General features: G+C 44.3%; 1 protein-coding gene across 5 annotated transcripts in view; it reads right to left on the reverse strand.

The window, feature by feature from the left end:
• SYTL3 (synaptotagmin like 3) overlaps positions 1-22,047 on the reverse strand; it is an 80,751-nt gene that overhangs the window by 3,218 nt on the left and 55,486 nt on the right. For all 5 annotated transcript variants that reach the window (XM_087425078.1, XM_087425077.1, XM_004440521.3 and 2 more), the window contains 4 exons: positions 13,027-13,205; positions 5,654-5,756; positions 2,510-2,680; positions 807-912 (listed from right to left, as the gene is read on the reverse strand). In XM_087425078.1, coding sequence (XP_087281204.1) covers positions 807-912; positions 2,510-2,680; positions 5,654-5,756; positions 13,027-13,205 — 559 coding nt within the window. The remainder of the gene's footprint in view (positions 1-806; positions 913-2,509; positions 2,681-5,653; positions 5,757-13,026; positions 13,206-22,047) is intronic.

Below are 22,047 nucleotides of genomic sequence, written 5' to 3' on the forward strand. Positions count from 1 at the left end.
GCTGCAGAAAGAGCGAAGAAGAACCCAAGGAGAGGAACGATGCAGAAGTTTCAGTCTAATTGTAGCCAGTGGTTTTGGGGAAAGTGAGGGCCCCAAGACCTCTGCTCTAGGGAGTTGGTGATGACCACAGAGGCTGCCGCTCTGCTGGTGGCCCTATGAGCTTGGCAGAATTTCCTCTTCCAGTCTATAGGAAATCACTAAACTACACCAGGGAATTGCACGTTCTCCCTGTCTTCACTCCCCACCCTCATCTTTTCCATATGCCCCGCGTTATTTAAGATAGTTAAATCTCCTGTAAGCTCCTGTCCTTGATCCATTCTCTTGCTGGGCAGCAGCTGCTCACGTGGCCCAGGAGTAGGAAGTTACTCACTCGGAGCCTTGCGGGCCCTGCCGCCTTGAGACATACTCTTGGTTCCTAAAGAGCCGAACTCCCAACCATAATGCAGGGGGTTATTCTTCAAGAGGCGCCACTGCAGGACTGTTTTCACCAGGGGACCATCCGAGCCAGCCCCTTGGGAGGAAAGCCCCGGGGTTGGTGTCCTAAGAGCCTTGTAAAGTGGGCATCAAAGGCCTGGCCTGATTTGGGGTCATTCAGTTCCCTTCCAAGCCATGCACTCCAAAGACCCCGTCTCCCAGGCTGGGCTTCAGAGTTCTTGGTAAGAGTTAGCAGAGCGTGCGGGATCAGTGGGCGGCAGAGAGGAAATGCTCTAAAACATCGTCCCACCTCTCAGCCCTCCTGCGGCTCCGGGCTTTGGGGATGCTGACACAGTGATAGACGAACATTCACAAGGCTGGAGGCCACCTACCTTCTTGAGCCTCCTGGAGCTTTCTGGGCCCTCCAGGGAGGACCAGCTTGGCCCGGACTGCGAGTTCTCCATAATTTGGAGGAACACCATCTTCGTATTTCTCTGCCTGGGGGCAAGAGGCAGAACTCAGCAGCAGGATCCCCCAGCCCCCAGAACCTTCTGGGTTCCTCTGTCCATAAATATCCCCTTCCCACCTCTGCACCCTTGCAAAGCCTCTGCAGGCCTTGGAGAGCCTGGAGGTGGAGTGGACATGCCCATGCAGGGCTCGTCTTCCATTTGTGGTGACTCTTTACTCCCATCCTCACCACCCTCAGCTCAGCTACCCAGGCAAACAGCCCACCCGAGGCAGATGGGCTGAGGAAGCAGAGGGGCCCAAAGGCCCTCGCACATTCCCACAGGGTGGTCCTAAGAAAATCTGCACACAACCTGAGTTTAAAAAAGTAAATAAAATCAAGGCCCCATCGACTCCATCCAGGTCAGTAAAGATTGAAGCTACCCTTCTGTGCCAGGGACTGCCCCAGGCACGGGAGACAGCAGGGTCCCAGGCTCTGTGCCCTGGGCCCAGGAGTCACCCTCCAGTCGGCATGAGTTGGCCCCCTCTTTGTCCCCAGCTCCCCGGCAAATCAGGAAAGCCTTAGTGGAGGAGGTGGGATTTAAGCCAAGTCTCCGGCAGACCTTGGGTAGCAGAAAGCATTGCAAGTGGATATTCCCTGTTCCCAAGGCTCAGGATGGACTGAGGCTCTGAGAAGAGAAGGCACAGGTCACTGGGATGGTGACGCAGGGGCTGCACAGACCACACAGAGAGAAGACAATGGAGAGGTGGGGCTGGACAGCTCCCAGGCTGAGGACCCTCGGTCTGACCCGGAGTGTCCAGAAACCAAACACATTTCCGAGCAGAGGCGTTGTGAATTAGAGCCTCCCTGGCTTCAGAGAGGAAAAGAGGTGGAAGGGCACATGGGACCTGGGCCAGTCCTGGTGACAACTTGGCACATCCTACTGTCATTTCGTAGAAGATGATGGAGCCCACTTTTTCTCACCCTAAGAAATGCTAACCTTTCTCCCCAGCCCCTCCTCTTACCTGCACAGCCTGTGAGCAGACCCCAAATCAGCCAGCTCCTCTCCTGGCCTATCCGACCCCCACCCTGAGGTGAGCTGCACTGCCAGAGCGGGGACAGGAGATCCCACTGGTCAGGGCAGCCTCTGCCTGCCCCACAGCATTTGGTCCAGTCACTCTCCCCCGTCATGGTTTTGGGAGTCCCGGGGCGGGGAGCTTAGAAACAATGCATTAGAGCCGCGTGACTGAGCTGTGTGGGGCACACCTGTGGGCAGCCTCACTGGATGCAGGTTGTGGACTTCAGCCAGCAGCAGCTGTCAGACAGCTGAGACCGCGTGATCCTGAAGCACGTGGACCCACAAGGCCATCACAGGAGGGCTGAACACCCACCCTGATCCAGGCTGGTCTTGGGGCTACACTGCAGGTTGGGCTATTCGGGTACAAACTAAAAGTCCCTCAGCCTAATCCCATCAGGCGAGCCCGACATTGAGCCTTTTCCCCCAAGGAAGTGTCTATTTAAACTCACAGCCCAACAAGCGCGCCATATTCTTGGGTCCAAGGCTTCCCAGGTAGGTTTCTCTTCTTGGATGCCTTTGGGAAGTTCCCACGATGCGGGGGTGGGGTCGCTCAGTCCCAAACCAGACATTACCTTGGCCCCAAGTGGATACCAGCAGAACGACTGCATCGTGCTGTCTTCAAAGTCCCACGTGGCCAGAGGAATGATCACTTCCCCAAGAAACACCCTCCGGGTGAGCATGCCCACGTGCCACACAGAGACCTGCAGCTGCCGGCTCACCAGCTGGGCGGGGTCCACCTGGTACTGCAGAGGCAGAACAGAGATGTCACCTGGGCTCCCAGGGCCACAGCTCCAGGCCACCAGGGCCTCCCTCCAGCAGACTGCAGCCAGCGTCCTGGTGTGGGCAGAGTGGGCCACGCTGCTTAGAGCTGGGGGTTTCTCCCTTCTCGAGCACCGAACCTCCCCAACTCTGCAAGCGCCTAGCGCTCTGCCTGGGGAAAACTGTGGGCAGCCACTAAGCTCCCTCCCACGGTCAAGTTCTCTCCCCAAGACAAGGATGAAGGTTCTTGTTCAACTCAAGGCGCTCTGGAAATCTCGCCAAGATCTGTACTGCTTGGGATCTGAATTTGCATCTGGCCGTAACTGTCCCAGCCAGGGTGTCCAAAAATACTGAAAACAAGAATTCTGTTTTAAAAAATGCAAAGCATGAGCTTTTAGTGCCGGCATTTGCCCTGATGTGGAGGGCGTGCTGGACCTGAGCTGATGCTCCAGGGTCCCCCAGAGCTGTTCCTGTAACGTCCTCCCAGGAGCTCTCAGCACACTCTGGAGGACGAAAAAGCCTCCTCTCCCTTCCCCACAGCTGAGGGCGGGCTTCTGCCCCGAGGGAGACTGGAGGCCAAAGGCCCTGTGTGAGGTGACCCACCGCCCTTCTCAGAGGCGAGGCGACACAGCCAGGCTCTCCAAGGGAGCCGGGAGCCCCACCTCAGCCACTGAGAGCCTCCTCCTTAGCCTATTAATTCGCTTTTCTCAATAATGAACAAAAGTACAAGTTATTGAACCCTTGTTTCGTATCAGACCCATAAAGTGGTCAAGTGGGGTGCCAGCACCCCTGGAAGGCAGGAGGTCTTCCCAAGGGGTGCTCTGCTTAGAAAACTTGGAGGATCAATTTCTAGATCTTCAACTTTCACATGCACTTTTCTCAAAACTGGAAGAGAGTTCTCACAGCCCGAATCTTACGCTGGTGCCTGCCCCAGGCTGCACAAACCTCCCTGTGCTAAGCAAAGGGGTAATGGGAAATACTGGTTTCTGCAAATCTCTTAACGATTGCTCAGCCTCTCCATCTTCCCACCTTTTCCATCCTAGACGCATTTCTATGAAGATAAGGCTTAGCCTGTGTCGGGACACTGATTCTTTTTTTTTTTTTTTTTTGTGAGGAAGATCAGCCCTGAACTAACATCCAGGTTATCAATCCTCCTCTTTTTGCTGAGGAAGACTGGCCCTGAGCTAACATCCATGCCCATCTTCCTCTACTTTATGTGAGACGCCACCACAGCATGGCCTGACAAGCAGTGTGTCAGTGCGCGCCCAGGATCCGAACCCGGGCCGCCAGCAGCAGAGTGCATGCACTTAACCACTACGCCACGGGGCCGGCCCTGGGACACTGATTCTTTTCAATCTATCTGGACGGTTTTCCAGGACAACCAAAATATTCAAAATATCCTGGATAAAACCAATGGATAAAAATTTTCAGTGATTTCTTTGAGATTCTATGTACATTTTTAAAAAGGTAGTTAAAACTTTAAAAATCAAACTGTATAATTATTTATCTACAACATAGTCAATCCTTATCTTTGTCTCATTTCATAAAATGTGAAATATTTGTCCACCACTATTTAGCACAAAATACTTAATTAAACGTCCGATGAGTAATTTTAGATATCCACTTAAAATGTATGAGGAGGTACATAGCTTTTCAAAATTCTTTTAGCAGGTCTGTGAGCAAAACCATCTGAAGACCAAACTCCAGTGACTTGCTACTAGAATGGTCTCAGACCAACAGCATCTCAGGCCCCGCCCACACCTGCTGAATCACAATCTACTTTTTAAAACATATCCCTTGGGGAGGCCAGCCCCGTGGCATAGTGGTGAGGTCCAGCACACCCTGCTTTGTTGGCCTGGGTTTGTGAGTTCAGATCCCAGGCATGGACCTACACCACTCGTCAGTGGCCATGCTGTGGCAGCATCCCATATACAAAATAGAGGAAGACTGGCACAGATGTTAGCTCAGAGTGAATCTTCCTCACCACAAAAAGTATATATATATATTCCTTGGGGATTCCAATGAACATAAATTTTGTAAAGAATTGTTGGTCTATCGTAGATTAGAGCTATACTTCTAAGTACTCTCCAAGCCTCAGTTTCCCCATTGGTAAATGAGGATTCTAATACCTAGGTCAGTGGGTATATAGAGCAATTGGCCACAGCAGGCACACAGAAAACAATGGCTATTATTATTTAACGAATGAGACTGTGTGCCAGCTGCCCCGATCGTCCCTGGCTGGGAGTTCATAAATACCCCTACTTGCCAAGGAAGGCAAAGCTCTCTCCTTCGCAGGCTTGACACATGGGATCCTTGGGCTGCCTAGCCTTGACTGGATACATCTCCACACATCTGGACTGCTCTCCCTAGCTATCTGCATACACCAGACATCAAGTCCGACTCTCCTCCCTAAATCCTAGCAAGAGGGAGTCCCTCCCCATCTCTGCCCTAAACCACAAATCATATTTCCTAGCACCAAAGAAAGTGAAAACCCAAACAATTCTTCTATAAAATGTTTTTCATAAAATGACTATTTTTTTCATAAAATAAGAAGAAACCTGGATTTGCCAGATACTACAGTAAAGGAGCACCTTTACAAAGATAGTAACTCAGTAGTTCAATGTGCTTGGAATACCTCTCCAATAGTCATAAAAATTCAACAGGACAAACCTGTTTTAGAAATTGAGAGGCAGCCAGGTTCTTTTTCACCATTTTCTTGGAAATCATTAATCAAAAGCATTCTCCAGTCCAGCCAACTCTGCACTTTTCCTGTACAAAGGCTGAAATTTATTTTCTACGAACTTGCCACTGATTGACAGAGCCCGCAGAAATGTATAGGTGTCTGCACTTATATTTAACTGACTCAAGGGTTTGGAAGAAACATCCGCTGGACTCTGGCCCCTTGTGCTCAGCCCAGGGTGGGGGACTCAGCACATGAATGTTTGTCCAGCAAGTACCTTCAAGGTCTCCTGAAAGGTTGGGTCCACAGTGTTCCTTTGGACTCCAGTCTTGCGTTTTCCCTGCGAGGATTTGTCAGGCAGCAGATAGATTTTAACGTACCTAGAGGCCAAACACACACAGGACAGTTGGGGGTGGGGGGGAGCTCAGCGGGGGGCAGACAAAGCCTTCAGGAGGGGAATCACACATCAGCATTTTCTTTATCCTGCTTCCTGCTGAATTTGGGGTTGATAGAAAGGGCTTAGTGGCCACCACTGACAGTGAACAATGATAGTGCTGGCTAGGCAGCTTCTGGTTTACAAGGTCTTTGGCCATAATCCTCTGGAATGTTCCTGGGGGAGTGAAGCTCCCCTGCTTTCCTCATGCCCTACTCCTGGAATCTACATTACTCGTCACCTGGCATTTGGTGAAGACCATGGAACCCAGAGGCCCTCAGGGCTCCATGGGTCGCAGATTCTCTAATCTACCTGGATGTAGAGGCCATGTGCCAGCTTGTCCTCCCTCTACCTATCACTTCCCCTCAACCTGCAAAAAAAAAAACAAAACAGTGGGAATGGAAAGTGTATGCCTCACATTTTGCTTTTCCCTTGTGGGGCCTCAAAGAATGTCCTCCTGACTGCTGAGGACTGGCGTTCATCACTGAGAACTGGCAGGAGGCCTCTCCACTGAGTGTGGAGGCCGCTGCTGTCAGAGGAAGCCTGACAGGCTATCTCTCCACCTGCACTCTGCCCACCCCCTGAAATCCTGTTCGAGGCTGTTCTTCCACTCAGGTCCGGAGAATGCCCTTCCTGGCTCCTCTGGCAGCTTTATTGATGGCAATGACCCCACTTGCCCAAGCCCTATCCCCACAGGTTAGAAACAGGCTCAACTAATCCAAAGCAAAAAAAGAACAGTAACCCTCTCTTGGTCTGGGTCCCTCCTGGAGCCCAGTCTCAGGCCTCTTCTTCCCTTTTATTCAAATTTCTTGGAAAAGTACTCAAGGCTCACTGTCACCAATTCCTTACTGTTCATTTACTCTTAAATTGTTGATCATTAGAAGATCTCACATATGTAAAACAGGATATATGAAACATACCTATATAGCTTAAAGCTTTATAATAAAATACACACCCATGTACCTAGTTGTTTATTGTGTTAAGTCCTCTGTTTCCTTACTTATCTTCTATCTGGTTGCTCTATCCATGATTGAGAGTGGAGTATTGACATCTCCAACTATTATTGTAGAACTATCCATTTCTCCCTTCAATTCTGTCAGTAATTGCTTTATATGTCTTGACGGTCTGTTATTAGGTGCATAGACATTTATCATTGTTATATCTTCTTGCTGCATTGAAACTTTTATTAATATATAATGTCCTTCTTTATCTTTTATAACCTTTTTTGATTTAAAATCTATTTTGTCTGACACTAGGATAGCCACTGCTGTTCTCTTTTGGTTACTATTCGCAGGGAATATCTTCTATGTGTGTCTTTGGGTCTAAAATGGGTCTCTCGTAGATGGCGTATAGTTGGATCCTACGTTTTTATCCATTCTGCCAATTTCTGTCTTTTGGGTGGAGAGTCTGAATCACTTACATTTAAAATAATTACTGATAAGAAGGGAATTACTTGCTATTTGTTTCTATATCTTTTTTTTTTTTCAGCACTTGTTCTTTTTTTTTTTTTTTATAATTTTATTTTATTATTTATTTATTTTTTCCCCCAAAGCCCCAGTAGATAGTTGCATGTCATAGCTGCACATCCTTCTAGTTGCTGTATGTGGGACGCGGCCTCAGCATGGCTGGACAAGTGGTGCGTCGGTGCGCGCCCGAGATCCAAACCCAGGCCGCCAGCAGCGGAGCGCACGCGCTTAACCGCTAAGCCATGGGGCCGGCCCCGTTTCTATACCTTATAGCTTTGTGTCTCTCATTTCCTGCATTTATGTATTCTTTTGTGTTAAGTTGATTTTTGCGATGAAATGTTTAAATTTCTTTCTCATTTCCTTTTGTGTATGCTCTATAGCTATTTTCTCTGTGGTTACCAAGGGTATTACATTTAATATCCTGAAGTTATAACACTCTAATTTGAATTTACACTCTCTTAACTTCAATAACATACAAACACTCTGCTCCTTTTCAGTTCCATCCTCACCTCTCTCCATTGCTGATGTCACAAAATTACATCTTTATACACTGGGTGACCAAAAACACAAATAATATATTTCTAAATGCATTAGTCTCTTAAATTATGTCAAAAACAAAGTGTGGAAACCAGAGTTACAATAATAATAAAAGACTAATTAATTTTTAAGGTGTATTAGTCTCTTAATTTATTGATGAAAATAATAAGAATAATAAGAAGTTTTCACATGTTGAGGTACATGGGGAAGACACTCTGGCTTAAATCTGATTCGGCCTCGGCCCAGGTTTGGATCCCAGGCTCGCACCAACGCACCACTTGTCTGGCCATGCTGAGGCGGTGTCCCACATACAGCAACTAGAAGGATGTGCAACTATGACATACAACTATCTACTGGGGCTTTGGGGAGAAAAAGGGAAAAAAAGGAGGAGGATTGGCAATAGATGTTAGCTCAGGGCCAGTCTTCCTCAGCAAAGAGAGGAGGATTGGCGTGGATGTTAGCCCAGGGCTGATCTTCCTCAAAAAAAAAAAATTAAATCTGATTCGGCCTAAAACTTGTTTTTCCCAGAGTAGCCTGACTTATGGCCAACCACACATGCATTGTATGTCTGCTTCAAACATTTTCCCAAAGCAAAGAATGTACTCTTTAAAGATATGGATGAATGTCTCCCTTTCTCGGACACCAATACCAATACTTCTTTGAAGATAAGCTTAAGCTTTTCTTCCCAGAGAACCAAGGTCAAGTTGACCTGCTGTGTGTGTGCTAAACTGAAGCAAAACATCTCCTTGTGACTTTGGGGAAAAAACTGTATTCCGGTCACGCTTGATGTATGTTTTCTGATCTGAGACAGTATCTAACCCTGGTGTAAACCACGCTTCTCCAGAGTGCTTTCTTCTCTGAGGAAGAAAACACTTCCAGGCCAGTCCTCAACACTTGCTCATTAAATATTTTTCTTATCTATAGATTGGTTATTGATATTTGCATTGACATCACGTAGAAAACAAAAAGTGGAATTACATACCATTGTTACAATAATACTAGCTTTTGTAATTGCCTGTGTATTTACCTTTATAGAGAGCTTTATTTCTTCATACATCTTTGAGTTACTGTCTAGTATCCTTTCACTTCACCCTGCAGGACTCCCTTGAGCATTTCTTGCAGGGACAGGTCTATTGCTGACAAACTCCCCCAGCTTTTGTTTATTTGAAGACATCTTAATTTCTCCTTCAGTTTTGAAGAACAGTTTTGCTGGATGTAGTATTCTTAACTGACAGTTTTTTTCTTTTAGCACTCTGAATACATGGACCCACTGCCTTCTGGCCTCTAAAGATTCTGATGAGAAATCGGATAATCTTATCGAGGATCCCTTGTATGTGACAATTCACTTATTTCTTACTGCTTTCAAGACTCTCTCTTTGTCTTTGTCTTTCAAAAGTTTGTTTATAATGTCTCTCAATGTGGGTCTTTTTGAGTTCATCTTATTTGGAGTTAGTGGGCTTCTTTGATGTTTATATTCATGTCTTTCACCAAATTTGGAAAGTTTTCAGCTACTATTCTGTCAGCTCCTTGCTCTTCCTCTTCTCCTTCTGGGACTCCCACAATGCATATGTTGGTCCACTTGATGGTGTCCCACAGGTCTCTGAGGTTCTGTTCACTCTTCTTCAATCTTTTTTCTTTCTGTTCCTCAGGCTCAATAATTTCCATTGTTGTGTCTTCAAGTTCACTGATTCTTTATTCCACCTGCTCATATCTGCCTTTGAATCCCTCTAGTGAATTTTTCATTTCAATTATTGCAGTTTTCAGCTCCAGAATTTCTTTTTGGTTTCTCTTGGGTTTTATATCTCTTTGTTGATATTTCCATTTTGTTCATACATCATTTTCTTGACTTTCTCCACATCTTCCTCTAGTTCTTTGAGCATCTTTAAGACAGTTGTTTTAAAGCCTTTGTCTAGTAAACCTGCCACTGGATCTTTTTTTTTTTTGCGAGGAAGATCAGCCCTGAGCTAACATCTGCCAATCCTCCTCTTTTTGCTGAGGAAGACTGGCCGTGGGCTAGCATCCATGTCCATCTTCCTCCACTTTATATGGGACACTGCCACAGCATGGCTTGACAAGCAGTGTGTCAGTGCGCACCCGGGATCCAAACCGGCGAACCCCGGGCCGCCACAGCAGAGTGTGCGCACTTAACGGCTTGTGCCACCAGGCCGGCCCCACCACTAGATCTTTTTAAGGGACAAATCTGTTGATTTATTTTTCCCTTTGAATGGGCAGACTTTCCTGTTTCTTTATCTGCTTTGTGATTTTTTGTTGAACACTGGACATTTGCGTCTAATAATGTGTTAACTCTGGAAATCAGATTCTCTTCCTTCCCCAGGGTTTGTTGTTTTTTGTTATTGTTTTTGTTTATTGTATTTTTTTTAAATTTATTATTGCAGACTGTCTCTATGCCAAGGATCAGCCTGAGGTGTAAATTAAGGTCTTCTCAGATCTTGTCTGAGCCTGTACCTGGGCATGCATGGTCACTTTCTAATTTTCCTTGTATATGCAGTTACTTTTTAATGTCCTAGTCTTTAGTATCTGGCTCCCAAGAAGGAAAAAAGAGAAAAACGAAGAGGGGCGACAAATGAGGGCACTGGCCCTTTAAATCCGTTGAAAATCATTTCAGCCAGAGTGGGAGAGGATTGCAACAATGTGGGGAGATGCAACAGCAATGGCTGCCTGCCTCTTTGTACCTCTGTGATCAGAAGCAGCAATCAGAGAAGAGACCCCTTGTATTCGGAGGACAAGATCCTTTTTGCTCCCTGGTGCCTACAAGCCGTGTGTAAGCTGCTCCAGGAACACATGCACAGGTGCCTGCCAAAAGGTTGGGGTGGGGGATGGGCAGCTGCTACTCTGCTAAGAGCTGAAATTGACTGATATTAACCCCAATTTACCATCCAAGCCTTCCCCTGGAGGTTGCAAGCCTTCAAAAGACTCCAGAATTCCAAAATAGTTACAGCAGACGGAGTCTGCCAGTGCAATTGTTGTCTACATGGGGAGATGGATTCCTGATGCTTCCAAATCTGCCATCTTCCAGAATCCTCTTTGGACCACGTTTTTCCTTTGAAAAGTGTTGAGTTTTGTTCTAGTAGGCATTTCACTTCCTGACAACTTAGTTTGATCCTATCAAGGCTTGATTTTGCCTAGTTAGGGTGGGTTGGTGTAGCCCTTACCCTGGGACTAGGGAAGCCTTACTACTAAGGTATGTCTTTTCTAGTGTCCACTGAATGCCCCAGGTGTCCAGCAAAGTCTCCACTCTTGCTGGTCAGAACTCCAATCTTTTCCAGCACCACGTAACTCCCAGATTTTTTGTTTAACTCACCACCCCCTGGTAGCTATCCTCTGACAGACCTCATGAAATCTTGTCCTGAATACGAGCAGCTTAGTATTTGACCAAAGCCTCAACAAGATCCCTATATGGATTTTGAGGCCTACTTCTCTGCGCACTTCCCACCTCACTTGCTTAAGAATAATATTTGTTGAATGTTTATGATGTTCTAGACATTGTTCTGAAGGCTTAATATGGGCTATTTCAGGGAAGCACTACAGCAGTCCTTTGAAGCAGGTGCTATTATTAGTCCCATATTACTGTTAGGAAACTGAGATATGAAAAAGTTGAGTAACTTGCCCAAGGTCAAAATGTGTAAATGGTGGAGCCAGGGCTCATATGTCCACACTCTCAACCACATCACTACATCCTATTGAGAATTATAGGAGACGCCCAATGTGCTTGGAAGGTCAAGGCTTGAATAAATGTATCTGATGGGATTGGAGAAGAGTCTGAAGAATGGACAGGATTGGGATTTCTATTTATGGGAATAGTGTAGGGAAAGTAGTCTCAAATATGAGAAAAGGCTCATATAGTCATGTGCTGCATAACAATGTTTTGGTCAATGATGGACCCCATATATGACCGTGGTCCCATAAGATTAGTACCATCGAGCCTAGATGTGTAGTAGGCTGCACCATGTAGGTTTGTGTAAGTACAATCTGTGATGTTTGTACATGACAAAATCGCCTAACGACGCGTTTCTCAGAATGTATACCTGCTGTTAAGCGACACATAACTGTATTTGGAAAAAGTTTTGAACAATAGCTATTCCATTTTCTCTGGAGCATATAGCACAGGTAGGGCAACAGAAGTTAAGACTAGAAAGATAGGAGTGATCCTGTTACAGAGGACCACAAGTGCTATAGCAATGCACTTAACTTGTCTGGCATTGAGGAGCTACTGAAGGTTTCAGAGAAGAGGAAAGTCTGATTGGATCAACAATTCATTCTTTTTCCCCAGCTGGTAATTAACACAGTGTGCTAAAAGTTTTCCGTGTGGGGGGAAAAAAGGCAAAAATGTGGTCTTTTTCTTAAACCATACACAGAAAATCAATTCCAGTTTTAATGTGAAAGGATCTAAGTGTGAAAAAACTCTAATAGAAGAAAATAGAGAAGAATGTATTTATACCCTTCAGGTGGAGTTCTTCTATAGACTCAAAAAGCAGACATTCTAAAGGAAAAAGTTAATAAGTTTGACATTATCAAGTTCTCTACAAGAAAAGTCATCATAAACAATGTCAGAAAACAAACATAAGCCAGGAGAAGATGTGTAAAATACATATAACCAATGAAGAGCTGTATTCAAAATGGATTTAAAAAAAACAAACTCCTGTAAATAAATTAGAAAATGACAATCCAATAGAAAAATGGGCAAAACATATGAAAGGAAGTTCACAGAAAGGGAACCCTAAGTAGCTAACACATATATTTTTGTTAGTAATCAGGAAATGCATGCTAAGATTATGATGTGATACCACTTCATATCTATCAATTGGGAAAAAAATGTTAATCTCCTTATGGATTGTGTGACACAGGATTTTAATTTTATTTTTCGTACAGGAAAGTCAAATTTTCCAACACCATTTATTGAAGTTCATCTTTTCCACTTTGATTATTAACAGCCTCTTGATGATATAAGTTCCCATATATGCTAAGGTCTGTATCTGGACTTTGATTCTGCTCTGTTGACCTACTTGTCTATCCTTGCATCTATAACACATTGTTTGAATTACTATAGCTTTATAATAATTCTTGATGTAAGTCTTTTTATTTTTGTTCTTTTTCACAATTGTCTTGGTTATTCTTGGACTTGTACTTTTCCATATAAACTTTAGAATCAATATGTCTATCATCTTATGTCAAAACTTAGAAAAAGAAACTTACGGATTGCACTTTTTCTTCTTTTCCTCTCCATAGGCAAGGTTCTTACAGGCCTTGATGCATATTTCTAAAGAATGGGTCTTGAAGCAATAACGAATGGCAAATTCTATTTCTCCAGTGACATTAGCGTTATCAAAATTGCCCATCTCTGTACAAGTGCTGTTAATGCTAATTAAACTTCCCTGAAATCAAGAATGACAGATATAATAAATTACTTCATAGTTAATCAATTTTTTTGCAGTTCTGGTTTTAAGATATCAAATAAATAAAAAATTCACACAGAGCATGCATCCTGACTCACGTTAAGTTAATAATGCACCAGCTTGTACTTTGCCAAAATAAGTTGCCACATATTCTGCCCTAAGGAGATGGAGAAATCCTCAGAAAGTCCTGTCTTGCCCAGATATGATCTTTGCTTAGCAATAAAGGTTACAAAATCTCATGCTTTAACACAAATTACTCGAGATGAAGTGGACTATCTCTTGTGCAATTCTGCAAAGATAACTCTCAGAGGGCAGATAATATCCACAGCAGGAATAGCCATGTGGAAAGCAGCAGTGTATGGGGGCTAGGTGTCCGTGATTGGCAATCAGATAAAGCTGGATTCAAATGCTGGTTCTGCTACTCATTAGCTGTGTCAAAGTCTAAAGGGAAGAACTAACACTGGCCTCATCGGAGGCCAGCCTGGTGGCTTAGTGGTTAAGTTTGTGGGCTCTCTTTCAGCGGCCTGGGGTTCACAGGTTTGGATCCCGGGTGTGCACTGATACACCGCTTGTCAAGCCATGCTGTGGCGGCATCCCATATAAACTAGAGCAAGATGGGCACAGATGTTAGCCCAGGGCCAATCTTCTTCAGCAAAAAGAGGAGGATTGGCATCGGATGTTAGCTCAGGGCTGATCTTCCTCACAAAACAAAAACAAAAACAAAACACACTGGCCTCATAGGGTTATGGTGAGGAGTAAATGGAATAAAGTAGGTAAAATACACAAAGACAACAATAAATTGTGGTTAAATTTTTATGGGTACCTAAAATGAAAAACAAAACCACCATCGTAAGATAGGGCACTGTAAGCTTAGGTGACGTAGATAAGTAGCATGGAATGCCTGTGCCTAAAACACAAAACAAACCAACTTATCACTATTAAATTTGCTTAAATATTTACCCCCATTTGCATGCAACCAATCTCAGTGCTGACTCTACAGAAACAGGGAACCCTAAGTGATTTCCACTTCTAATTCCCAATGACTTCCTCCACTCTGCAAAACATCCTGAAAAGAAACTAAGAAGAAAGCCTGGGGCTCTCTCTCACTAGAGAGAGAGAAAAACAAAACACCAACAACTCATCAGAGGGACCCGAACCTGAATTAACCAACGCCAAGAACACAACCAACTCCACCACACCCAGTCACTGGCTCTGAAAAATGTCATCTGTCAACACCCACGCAACTGTTAGAATGGAAAACAACTTAAAAATTTTTCACCCTCAAAAAGGCATAGAGTGGTGAGAGAGTGTGAATAAGTGAGTTACAAAAGAGCAAAGATAGAAGATAATGCTTGGGGAAGCTTGGCAAAGGGTGTGAGCTGCTTGAGGGAAGAACAAGGTAGATGAACAGAGGTGCTAAAAGTTCTCATAATTAAACTGACATTCATCATGGGACTTCAGACTAAATTGTATTACACCAACTCTTCTGCCAAGAACAAATAGAAAATTGAATTAAAGAACAAACAACTGGGCCGGCCCTGTGGCTTAGCAGTTAGGTGCACGTGCTCCGCTGCTGGCGGCCCGGGTTCGGATCCCAGGCGCGCACTGACACACCGCTTCTCCGGCCATGCTGAGGCCGCGTCCCACATACAGCGGCTGGAAGGATGTGCAACTATGACATAGAACTATCTACTGGGGCTTTGGGGAAAAAAAAAAAATTAAAAAAAAAAAAAAGAACAAACAACTGTTTCAAGGCATTATAGAGCTACCAAGACAGCCAGGACACAAGGGTCCAAGAAACTAAAAAGAGAAGCACAGTGAGGTTGGGTGAGCCTGACGTTCCGAGCAGCGTTTCCCTTTGATGTATGTGTCCATATGTAAGCAGCACAGGGCTAGAAGACAGAAGTCAAGCTAAATTCAACAGCTATGAGACTCAGAAGCCGAGCAAGGTTTTTAGCAACCTGACAGGGCTTGAAGGCAAGGCTATGAAGGCAAGCAGAACTTGAGGAGCTAAGTTCTCAGAGAAAAGGGAAATGCACTGAAATGAGAGTGCCACTAGATGCTGCTTTTCCCCTCAAGGTGTTTGCTGAAGTAGAAACTATCCCTGAGAGGCTAGGAAGCTTAAAAATGCCTCAGAAGTTTAATCTTACCAGAGAGAAAAAGTTGGAGTTCAACCCCACCAGAGAGAAGGGGCTTGGTAAACCTTCAGACTTCCAGTTGGGACCCCTCAAAGGCTTTCTTCCTAGGAGTAAGATCAACTGGAAATGGACCAGTCCTCACAAAGCCTGAAACACAGCTTTGAATGAGCCCAATCCCAGACGGGTGAAGACTATTTGCCTCCACTCTAGTCATCTGCCGGAAGCAAAAGTAAATTCTCTCGGAAGGAAGATAACATCCATCTCTTCCATTCAACTGGAAACTCGTGAGGGCAGGGACCCTGCATGTGTCTGCCCTTGTTGTCTCTCCAGCACCCAGCTCAGTGCCTGGCCCATGGTAAACCCTCAATAAATATTTATGAAGTGGCTCAAGAAAGCACTTGAAGTCCTCTGATTTTAAAAGTTCTCTCTGTAAATATTATGGCATGATGGGCTGTGCTGCCTTGTGCCTGAAGGAGCAATAGAATTGCAGTGAGAAGATTCAGGTGGAAGTCCTAAATGGTATAACTTTCGTTAAGTCACTTAAGCACAGATTCCAGAGGAAAAATATTTTAAAATAAAACTACATGTAGGCACATCATAATAAAACTGTTGAAAGACAAAGAGAAAAATCTTAAAGGCAGAGGAAAAAAAGATATGTTACCTTCAGTGGAGGGAACAATAAAGGCAGGCAAGGATGGAATCAAAGCATTGCTGGGGCACCTGGCTCCTTCTGTTTGGGTGGGGAAAGAAGGGTAGGTTGGGTGCAGACTCCGGGAGGTTAATTTTGGTGTTAGGCGGATTAGGGAATTCCAAGCTGATTCCACTTTTTTGTAAAGTAGGAAGGGAGGTTTATTTGTTGAGAATGAGGAAGAGTAGGGGAGAATTTTGAAAAGACTGGAGAAGGTATGATGTGGTTGTCATGGAGAGCAGGACACTGAGTTCCCCAGAGAAACACATCAGGATCAGGACTGCTGGCTCTGTAGGGGCGCATCTGGAGTTGGCGACACAATAGGGCAGACCTAATCCCCATACATTCATCCTGGGCATTATGTCTGCCCTACTGTGTGCACAGGTGTTCAGGTGCAGGTACAGAGAAGGTTACACCCGGCTCATCCAGCTTGATGCTCAGAATTACAAAGCATCCAGGAAGGACAGGAATTACTCATCCTTCATTTTATAAGTAAATAAGGGGAGGTCAAGACAAGTTGAGACCCACCCAAAAATTGCATAGCAAATCAGAAATAGAGTTGGAAGTGGACCTGGGCTCCTGATTTTGGGGGGCCATCAACTGATGGTAGTGTCTCAGTAATTCACCTGCTATGCCTGCTTAGCAGGGGGAAAGGACAGCCTCAGGTAATGAAAGGACAGCAGAGACGGCCCTTTGGTCAGCCACATTCCTTCTGGGACAACTATGACTCTACCACCATTGCCCTGGGAGGGTTTTCTGGTTCTATTTTCCCTGTAGCCAGAACAGAATCTTTGAGCAAGTTGAAACTTTGAACAGCAAATGGAGTCAACCAAGAGGTCCTGGCCCAGAAGAGCAACTAACAACTCAGCCTGACTTTTACTAGAGCCATTGGTGGTGTCTGAATGTGAAAGAAAAATAAACCCGAGCAAAGTAGAACTAACTACATAAGGCAGGGAGCATTCGGCGACTTTCTCTGAAGGTCACAGCTTATCTACTCTAACTGCAAGCAAAGCCCGATGATGCCCTTTTATTTTATAAAGGCAGAAAGCAAGGAGTCAACTGAAACCACAGCTATACTAAAAATAAATAAATAAATCCTGATCGCCAAGAGCACAGCCAGAGCCTTATGGCAGAGTGGTCCAGACGGCGGCGATGGAGTCAGACAGCCTCTCAGCTCTGGGCCCTGACACTAAGTGGCTGTGTGATCTTGAGCAATTTTCTTCCCCTCCATAGCCTAATTTCCTCATCTGTAAAATGGGGATCTCTTCACAGGATTGGCATGAGGCTCAATTAGTTAATGTCTATAAAAAGACTGAGAGGCCCCACTGCCTAGTGGTTAAGTCTGGTGCACTCCGCTTCGGCAGCCCAGGTTCATGGGTTGGGATCCCGGGCGCAGACCTACACCACTCATCAGCCATGCTGTGGCAGTGACCCACATACAAAATAGAAGAAGATGGGCATAGATGTTAGCTCAGGGTGAATCTTCCTCAAGCAAAAAAATAAATAAATGAGAACCATGCCTTACATAGTCGATTTATTAACCTTTTGGAAATGCCACCCAATGGGGCCACCCTTTGTAAGCTGAGCAAATCATTCCCTTTGCTTTGCTTTTCTTTCTCCTTTTTTTCCTTTTTTACTGTGAAATATATATTTAAAAGTACATATAATGGATAGATATGGTTAAATAATAATTATAAAATGAACATCCGTGTACCCACCACTCGTGGAAAATAACAAAAAACCAGGACCTCGGAAGTGCCAGGTGGTCCCTCCCTTATCCAATCCACTCTATTGTTGTCCCTGAGTAAATGCTGTTTCAGAATTTTCTGTTAATCACCTTTGCTTTTCTTTATGGTTTTATTACATATATATATATCCCCTAAACAGTATATTGGTTAGTTTTGCCTGATTTTGGAACTTATATAATTAGAATCATACTGTGTATATATTCTGCTGTAACTTAATTTCTCTTGAAATTATGATTTTTTTTTTTTTTTTGGCTGAGAAAGATTCCCCCTGAGCTAACATCTGTGCCAATCTTTCTTTATTTTGTATGTGAGCCGCCACAGCATGGATGACAAGTGGTGCAGGTCCATGCCCGGGATCTGAACTCGTGAACCCGGGCCGCCAAAATGGAGCACGTGGAACTTTAACCACTCCGCCATGGGGTTGGCCCCATATTATGATTTTTTTAAATTCATCAATGCAGTCAGGTGTAGTTTTAGTTCCTTCATTGTCACTCCCATCTGTATTCCACTAGATGAGCAGGCCATAATATTTTCTTCCTTGTTTTTTCTACTGTTTTTTAATAAAAATACACTAATATGGGTGGACATCAGCTAAATACAACACTCTTTAAAAATATCAGGCAGCCAGAGAAATTCTGAAAAACTGAAGGAAGACGGAGGCTTCCAAAACCTCAATGAGCTATGTAGGATGGATGGGCAAACGTTTTGAGCCAGTCCTTATTTAGAAGTGACCCAAAAAAACCCACGCCAATGTCCCACGCATCAAATTTATGCTTAAAGGAAACAACTGGGGAGTTGAATTTTTACTTCGATGATTAAAAATCTGCTCTCCCTCAAACTTATGCCAACCTCCTGCCCACCCCTGTTTAAGGAGCTCGACTATGTAATTCACGTGGTCACTCTGCCAATCACAACATCTTCACTGGCAGGGAAAATGTCACTGCCTGTAAACATTGATATACATGCATTCCTTTTTAGTTTTTTAAAAAACAGAAGTGGAAACAAAATTGAAAATCAGACAAGAACTCTGATACGATTTTTTTCTCCCACAGAAATGCTAAAAAGTGAACCACGGGGTTCTTTACTCCACCATGTTCTAACTCCTTCTGATGATTGGAGTTTTCCCTTTTTTTGTTTTTTTTTTTAACAAATTGGATTTTTTCTTCTCACAAAACATTACATGTTTATAAAGAAAATACAGGAAACACAGATGAGCCAAAAAAATATTTGAGAAAAGAACATAATCCCACAATGCAGCATCAACATTTTGGTATAATCCTTCCAGTTGTTTTGTAATATCTATAACATAATCAATTTATTTTTCTAAACATGAGCTACTATAATACTGTTTTGGAACCTTATATTTTCATTTATCGATAATATATTTTCTATGCCATTAATATTCTTCGACCACATTATTTTTAATAGCTGCAAAGTATTCCTCTGAATAAATGTACCATAATTTATTTAACACTACTTTGGACATTTTGGTCGTTTCCAATTTTTCAAAATTAAAACAATTACAAACAATGCTGCCTGGTCATCTATGTACACACATTTTGAGCAACATTCACGATCATTCTTAAAGTCTATTTCCTGTAACTTAAATTGGATTAAAGAGAACACGCATCTTAAAGTCTTTTGATATATGTTGCTAACTGCCCTCTAGTTCACCCCAGCAGTTTACAAGAATGCCTGCTGCTCCACAGTCTTGCCAACAGTGAGCTGTATCACATTTAAAATTTGCTAAAATGGTCCCAAAATAGCGCTTGCTTTAATTTTGCACTGATTTAACTATGTGGGAGGTTGAGTGTTTCCCCTATTAATTGCTCATTTGTATTTCTACCTTGGTAATAAGTCAAGATTTAATAAGCTTTTTCTAGCCGCAACTTCCTGTTTCTTGGAGACTGTAAATGTCTCTCAAGGGTAGGCAACATCTTTGGGCAAGAAGCATAATCAGTTATTTGCTTTGTGGGAGTTTAGTTTTCTCAAACAAACACTGCTTCAGTCTAAAGGGAACAGGTTAGGACTAAACCCATAATAATTCAATCTCATGATGATAAATGTTAAGGGCATAAATCAGAGACCTTAGAAGAGGGGAGAATGGAGAGCCCTGTTGAACTCGCCTTGTGGTTTGGAGGAACTCTCCTAAGACAGAGAGTCTGAATAAGATGAATACAGCCACCGCACCCCCTTACCCCAGCCTCATCCCCCCTAACTTGTGAAGGTTAGCTTCTAGGCGGATCAGCCCCAAGTGAGTGAGGCTGGACCAGGGGTGGCGTCGGGAAAAGCACTCGGTTTCAGAGTTCAACAAATCCCGTGGGATAGTACACAAAGCCTGGGCTTTGACTCCCGTGGCCCCTGGGGGTTGAACCAGTTCTACAGTTACCCTATGAACTTAGGAAGTCGCTTAACCTCTGGGAACCTCAGGCTTTCCTGTTTGTGAAATGGGATAACAGCATCCACTGGACAAGATCCACAAGATGGTTGTAAGAATGATTGAGAGGTAAAGCACCTAGCTCAGGAGTTAGCGCACAGTAGGTTTTCAATAAACATAGTTATGATAAGGGTTAAGCCAATCATTCCACAAATATTTATTGAGTGCCATTTAAGTATCAGGCACTGCCCCAGGCACTCGAGAATTACAACAGACAATAAACAACAGATAAGCCAATTATATAGCTATAGAAGGTGATAAGAATATGGATAAATGTAGAGCAGGTAAGGGCGATGGGAGTGCAGAACAGTGACCTTGGAGCAAATACTTGAAGGAAGAGAGTGAATAAGCTTGGTGTCTGGGAGAGGGAACAGCTGCAGAAATGCCCCAAGGTAGGCCTGAGTCTGGCCAGTGTGGTTGAGCAGAGTGAGCAAGGGGGGAGTGAGTTGGGGGGAGCACAGCGGTAGAGGGCCCCGTGGACCATTGTGGGGTGGATCCTAGCCCCTGTCCCTGCCTACGTGTTGGTTTCTGGGCATAAATAGACGCAACTTTGGCCCTTGAAGGAGCCTAGAGTCCAGTCTAGAGGGACGCTGGGCAGTTCAGGGAAAACCGCCCCTTGGGCTCTCCCAGAAGGTTTAGCCTCATCCTCCCGGGTCAGCCTAATAAAGGCTCAAGCTGGCTGGAGTCTTTGGAGTCCTTCTGTCACCTGCGGAAGAGGCAAACCTTCTGGTGAGTCTTGGAAAAGCCTCCCAGAGGCCACCCCTCTGCTCTCCCTGTCTCATATCTGCAACAGGGTTCAACCCTAGGAGAGAATGTTCTGGAGCCACCCTTGCTTATCTTGCTCTCAGGGAAGTGTTTCCTCAGTGCTTTCACCTTCCTGAACTACCCTCAAGTATAAACAACATCTAGTTGTGAAGAAAGGTGCTGAGACATCCTCTGACACATGCTCTCTGAGATATCCTGGCAGGCCCATCCCAGACTCTCACAACCTTAGAGCATCCGAGAAGCAGAGGGCCTGGGCCTTAGCAGTCAGAAATTCATTCGGTTCTGCTACAACCATCTGTGTGACCCAGGGTAGGTGGCGGCACTCAGCAGGGAGTTGGGAGGGTCCCACAAGAGGACTTGTGTGAACTGCATTTGCGTTTGAGAGCCAAATCCTGGTCCTTGACCAATGTGGACACACAGACCTGTTTGAGAACTGGATGAAAACATGAACCTTCTTCCCAGGAAAGTGCACAGAGGCACATGACACAACATTTTGGATACCGTTCCAGAGAACTCCAGGGGCTACTTAATGCACAATCATGGTATTCAGACCAGTGCTGTACAACAGAGACATAATATGAGCCAAAGATGTAATTTAGAATTCTCCAGTAGCCACATCAAAAAAAAAGAAATAGGTGAAATTAATTTTAATAGTGTTTTTTATTAATGTAATATATCCAAAATAATATCATTTCAAGATATATCAATATAAAAATTATTAATGAGACATTTTACATTTTTTTCATACTTAAGTCTTCAAAATCCAGTGTGTATTTTGTCATTCCAGAACATCTCAATTCAGACTAGCCATATTTCAGGTGCTCAGTAGCCACATGCGAATGATGACTACTATATTGGACAGCACAGCCCAGACTGTTAAAAACTCCTTAACAGATGACGTACTTGACTCAAGTTTGAAATTGCAGGGGCTCAACCAGTGTTTCTCAAACTTCACTGTGCATATGAATCTCCCGGGGCTCCTGTTAAATCGCAAATTCTGACCCAGTAGGTCTGGGATGGGACCAGAGATTCTGCATTTCTGACA

The sequence above is a fragment of the Ceratotherium simum genome, chromosome 38 (assembly GCF_057802395.1).
Source record: "Ceratotherium simum simum isolate JZ-2026a chromosome 38, ASM5780239v1, whole genome shotgun sequence".
NCBI lineage: Eukaryota > Metazoa > Chordata > Mammalia > Perissodactyla > Rhinocerotidae > Ceratotherium > Ceratotherium simum.